This window comes from Egretta garzetta, unplaced genomic scaffold (assembly GCF_000687185.1).
Source record: "Egretta garzetta isolate BGI_Z169 unplaced genomic scaffold, ASM68718v1 scaffold152, whole genome shotgun sequence".
In the NCBI taxonomy this organism is placed as follows: domain Eukaryota; kingdom Metazoa; phylum Chordata; class Aves; order Pelecaniformes; family Ardeidae; genus Egretta; species Egretta garzetta.
In genome coordinates, this window is record NW_009259037.1 from 402,455 (window position 1) to 408,686 (window position 6,232).

Below are 6,232 nucleotides of genomic sequence, written 5' to 3' on the forward strand. Positions count from 1 at the left end.
GATAAAAATTAAAGAATCGAGAAAAGGGTCTAGGCCTCCTGATGGCTGCCTGAAGAACAAGATCATGAGACCCTTCTCCGACCAGCCAACCCGGCCTTCTTACCCAAGTAAATGGCAGCCCCCAGAAACGAGCTGTCCTTGCGAACGGGACGGACCTTGCCTCGCAGGGAGCGACCCACCGCTTGCGAGCAGCGGCATCTTTCATTTCTGCCCGCAGAGGTGAGTAACAACGTCCTCGAGGCTTTTGGGGACACACGAGTCGTTTGCTGGAAAAAGGTCTGTGTGCCTGAAAGATCGATTTCACTACCCTGCTCTGAAGAGATTCACTGTCCTTAAAAATTTTGTTCAAAAAGAGAAAGCAAGCCATCAGGTGAAACATTCGAAACCTCAACATTAAAGATAAAGTCAAACACGGCCTTTTGCTCTTCCTTCTCCAGGAGGGCTATACAACCACACGCGGTATAACAATACCTCCCCATTCACCTTCTTGGCTTGTACTAATTAAAAGCCTGTAATTATTTCCTTCCAATAACCTGCCATTTCACTTTGAGCCTGTATTTTTTTTGTATCCATGACTTCACAATTGTTTTTTGTCTTCAGCTTTTATTTTCGTGCAATTCACTTTATGTCTAGGGTTATAAAGAACACTATAGGATTTCTGGGTTTCGTCACCTTCAAGAGCCCATGGATCCTTTTCCTACTGTTCTTCCCCCCCAGTCGCTGACTTTTCATCTTCTCAAGGATGAGGAGTCCTCACCTGCTTACTTGTTCCTCAGGCAGACGCTGCTCTGCAGCAAAGGCAAGCTTCAGCCTTATCCTCAGTACCACTTTATTTCCATTCCTCATCAGCAAAAATCCAATACTGAAATCAGCATATGAAGAAAGTGAAGCACTTATTTCCATATCACTGGAGCTGGCAAAACTGTCAAAACCAGAGGCTTGAGGAAACCCTCAAGCCTATTAGAGGCAGAACCATCTTTCAGTCAGAATATGCACTATACTTCCTATTCCGGATTACTTTTATGCGCACTTAAATTACAAGGGTAATAAATAGGAAAACAGGAAAGGGGAAACCCCACAAATCAGTGGAGAATTTCAGAAGCAAAAAGCAGGGGAGAAAAGGACAAGGTGGAGAAGGAAGCCAAACCTGGTTGAGTCTTGTCAGGAAAAGCCCTGCTCTAACGGACCATGGCAAAGCTGCTATTTTATCACCCAAACCAGTCAAAGGGACCGGCCTTAATAAGTACTGTTAGGATATTTCATTTTGGCAGAGGAATTCGGCAAAGAAATGTGGCATCTAGTCATTTTGAAAGAATTCAGTGTCCCTTCTAAAAACGTCACTCAGCATTTCCTCACAAATAAGGACAAAGCAAACCAAAGATCTGAGCAGGCCAGATGTACTTTAGCAGATTGAACAGCACTCGTATTCATCAGTAAAACGCGCCCATACCTCCTCAGTCGGTCTTCTATTTGAGACATCACCTCCACCGCCATGTATTATCATCTGTTCTGGGCTCCAGAAGATGTTACAGATATGCAAACCCAACCAAAGCTCTCACAAGTAGTATGCAGTAGTTAATTAAAATAATTATTTGATCCTGGTTCCGCCCATTGGAACTTACATATCTAGATACAGGTCTTCAACACATGCAAAGTATGCAAGGAGGTCTTGCTCCTCAGTGACAGATTTATTGGTGTGTCCAAAATTAGGGGGCAGGGTGTTTCAAAACCTATGTTAAAAATACTTTTGTTTTAGAACATTTCTCTGCTAATATTATAGACGCAGCAGAAAAAGAAAGGCATTTTGGAGCTGCCACTCTGTCAAGGTATAAACAAAGCTGCTCCTGCCTCTCACTGTGTTCCCAGTATGGCCAGTAAAAACAAGTACAAGCGGTCGTGTCTTAGATCCTCTGGGCAATCTCTTTCCTCTACGACATACATAAACATAGAATCAATAGGACATGAACTTACCCACTTGGCAGCACGCTCATTTTTGGAAGTTTTATTTCGTGTAAGCCTGTTTCACACCCAGATATCTGGAGTTTTCCCACGGGGCTAAGTAGAACCGCGTGTTTCTCCCTGCACGGAGGTTCTCTCTCTTTGGCAGCCACCTGTTCATAAGAACAAACTCCTTTTTAATTGCATGCATTTCCACCAAGGAACACTCATCTCAAGGTATTTTGAGTAGTTTTCAAAGGTAATTTAAAAAAAAAAAAAAGGCAAGAAAACAGTGTATTTCAAGTTTCCTCCACTATGGCTTTTACTTTCAAAACTCCAACTTAAGATGATCCATCCTAAGAAATCAGCATCTAAAATCAAATCCTCAAACCCCACATTAACTAGCAGTGACCTTCGTAAAAATCTCAAGTAACAGCAGTTTCATGGTTGGTTTATCAGCTACCATCCCTGCGTTTTGACACTGATTTCAAGAGGACTGTTGTGACAAAAGTATATTCACTGGGTTACAGCAGCAGGGTTATGCAAATAACTGCTGGAATACAAACAGAATACGTCTGCTGGAAAAATATATGAAAAAAAAAATCAATCATTCCTCAGGAAAAGAAACCTTTTTTTTATTCCCGTTGTTACCAGTCTGGTTTTATGATTACTGATAGGATGTAGTTGGAAACAGATGCCAGGCATTTCTCAGTATCCTACAAGACCAACAATAACATGCTTGTCAAATTCATCTTGGCTAAAAAAACCCAAACCAACCCCAAACCAGTCTGACTCAGTAGATGTTTGAGTTGTATTTACAGTTTGGTTTGTACAATTGTTAGGAGACAAACAGGACAGAACACCACAACTACGTCCACTGCCATCACCCAGACACCAAACCGTGGGTTCGGACCACATCACCATCGGTGTTGGACGACCAGGACAAAAAAGCCCTTGCTCCAAAGAGCTAAATTCAAGTGAAACTGGACAAAAAAAAAATGACCAGAACAAAGAAACCCAAGAAATTAGAAGGCAGCACAAGGTAACTCGATCAACAAACATCCCAGTGACGGTGAGGGACCAACAAGGTTTCTTGGTTTTTAGTCACTCAGACCGTACAGCTAACTTGCAGTTGGCCTCACACCCAAAAAATTCACTTGTTACTGCAACATTCAGAACCAACAACCCCACAGGCAACTGCACAAACTTATCTTCCCCAGTATTTCACAAGTGTCTGAAGTCCCCCCCACCTAGGACACCTACGTCTGCCTGGGAGGCAAGGCAAGGATGGCTCCCAGGGGAGGCATCCTGCCTGCAAGGGGGAGGATGCTGAAAGCCCGATGAATCACAGAATCATGGAATCATTTAGGTTGGAAAAGCCCTTTAAGCTCCCCCAGCCCAACTGCTCCCCTACCCCTGCCATCCCACCCCCAAACCCTGGCCCCTCAGCACCACCTCTGCCCGGCTGTTAAATCCCCCCAGGGCTGGGGACTCGACCCCTTCCCTGGGCAGCCCCTTCCAGCCCCTGACAGCCCCAAGGGGAAGGAATTGTTCCTAATGTCCAACCTAAACCTCCAAGGTATCAGATGAAATGCAGAAGTGATTAAGAAGCTGGGACACCAATTGAAAAGCCCAATGACAGACTAAGGGTGCATCGAGAGGTGGGAAAACCTATGCATGACAACTTACAGGTGACCACTGCTTGCAGCAGTACAATAATTATTTTTTTTTTTTTTTCAAAATGAGAGTATTTCTTTCCAGATCCCATTATGAAGTGCTATGTAATGGAGTCACGCCTGCAAGTAATATAAACACAGAATGGCAAGGGTTGGAAGGGACCTTGGGAGATCATCTAGTCCAACCTTCCCGAGGTGGGGGGGGAAAATCAAGTAGATGGTTTTGCCCACCAGGGCAAAAGTAAACTTCAGCCTCTGAATTTCGGGAAGCACCCACGGGATTCCTCAGTTACAGCCATGCAGCAACCAGCACAAATGCACTCAGCTTCGAGGAGTTCTGTGCAGCGTGCCGGGCTTGGAGAACTGCAGGTTCCTAGAGGTTCATTTAGTTTGACTGTAATCCAAATCAGCTTTTTCCTAAGTAATGAAATGTTTGCTGGTGTTGCAAAGAAATGCTCCTTTTCAGCCAACTTTTTCCTCATTCCTTCTCCCTCCTCAAGGAGAGGACATGGGCAAACTTTTTTTTGGAGCAGCACTTCACTGCAGAAGTCGTAGTAAAAAAGCAACGTAAAAGTTTACATATGTGGAAAACCAGTATACATCCTTCATTTTTATTTGTGTGACAGCCCTAAACTGGATGCACTGAACCTCATACCATGTAGTCCATGAATATAACAACTTCGTGATAAGAGGACAGCTTTTTCATTATAACAAAACGCAGGATGCAGCGAGTAACAGAAAACTATAAATAACCCTATGAGTTCCCACCAAGTTGAACTAAGCTTTATAGATGAAAACCTTGAGTGAGTACAACTAGTATTTTCAGTCTTGTTTATCATATGCATTGAGCAGCAATATTTAGAAGGTTTATTTTTATAAAAGAATGAAACTGCCTGACATATAGCCCCATACATATGCGATGGGGTTGGGAGCCTCAACGATGAAGGTCACTGTCCACACAGACGAGGCACGCTGTCCTCTGCCCAGATGCTAATGGGCCTTTTCACCACGTACCTACAGCTCCCGAGATGAGCCAGAGAAGATCAAGGCAACGATACACTCCTGCAGGCAGTGCTATTGCAAAATAAAGTGAAGTTTTATTCAAGATTTAAATTAACTGCAACGGTTTTCAGATGCTAATAAACAGCCTTTAAACTTGGCCAGCTGAAATTACCAAATACTTAAGATATCATTCACTGCAGACTGGCGGACGCCAAAATTCTGCTCCTGCCCACATCCTTCCAGTACAGACACAATTTGCTCAACACCATCTTCCCACAGCGCCCTTGGTGAAGCTGTGAGAACAAGAAATGAATAGCAGCTTAAAGCAAAAAAATCAAATCCCAATAAACTGCCTTCTGCCTTTTTTCTCCAGCTTATGTAAATGCATCATTTGAGGAATCTTGATCAGGTGTTGCATGAACTCCACCCTCGCTCTCCATTTCCACAGTTAACGCCTATAAATCTGTGTCAAAACCTCTCTAATTTTGAAATTTATTAGGTAGAAGAAAAAAACCAAAAAGGACTTTTAGAAAGGAAACTTCTCCTGCCATCCTCTGGAGTCTTGCTACAGAAATAAAGACGTAGGAGCGGTGTATGTAAGTCCGTACCTCACTAGGCTGCTGAACACTCTACAGAACATCGGAAGACTGTTGTTAGCCAACGGAATTAAGTCCTTTTTGTCATTAATAACAGACTTGTATCAAAAGGTTTTCACAGTGGAAGATTTATCAGTAAGAATATGAGCATCATGTATGAGTTAATGTCCTGTACAGAAGAGCCTCATTTTCCAGGCGTGCTCCCGTGACTTTGCAACGGCACGTGCCTCAGTGGCACCGCGCTCCTCCAACAGGCGAAGGTCCCCTAAATTACACATCGACTCCACTGAACACCACTAGGAAACAGAGATGTGCCGCTCAGATAGCATCTGAATCCTAGGAAAGCAAAGGATGCAAACCAGCAGCGAGTTTTAGCTCCTAAATGAGGTGCCATGAACCCAAAAGCCAGCATTAGCTTGATGACTTGCATGGAGGGATCCTAACCTCTCACGCTTTCCACTGTAATTAACAGCCTTGCTGCAGCCAAGGTTTTCAGGACTAAAACATACCTCCCATTGGATTACATATATTTTTTTTGCATTAATGGTTTTTCACATTACAGGAAATAATTCAAAATTATTTCCTATGTTCTACTGCTCCTAAACCCCCCCAAAAATTCCATTGTAGCTTGGTCTGAGATCCTAGAATCCAATTCATACCCATAATGGGGAATGGATAAACAAAGAAATGCTGAGAAATCACGAGGATCAACAAGGTTCAAACAAATCCATAGCAAAGTGTTTCCATGCTTCATGTTCTCCCAAGGGGTTTGCATTTTCCAGAAGACAAGCCAAGAGAGCAAACCTCACGGCATTTCCTGCGCTTCGGCACCGAGCCCCAAATCACTGCTCCTGAATTGAAGGGGAGAAAGAATGCAAAAAATCTTCAGCGCTTTCCAACTTTTCCCGTGTTTCTCCTCTTAAAGATCTCACGGTGCGTGCGTACAGCGTTACAACCCCAGAGGCTGCAGATTTCTGCTGGAAAAATGCGACGGTACTGCCTGGGGATGGGGTTGCAGCC

At 43.7% G+C, this 6,232-nt stretch overlaps 1 protein-coding gene across 1 annotated transcript in view; it reads right to left on the reverse strand.

The window, feature by feature from the left end:
- The window catches only part of MGMT (O-6-methylguanine-DNA methyltransferase), a 193,372-nt gene that overhangs the window by 169,318 nt on the left and 17,822 nt on the right, over window positions 1-6,232 (reverse strand). Inside the window, exon 2 of the mRNA XM_035890422.1 lies at window positions 1,972-2,111. Within this exon, the coding sequence (XP_035746315.1) occupies window positions 1,972-2,111 (140 nt within the window). The remainder of the gene's footprint in view (window positions 1-1,971; window positions 2,112-6,232) is intronic.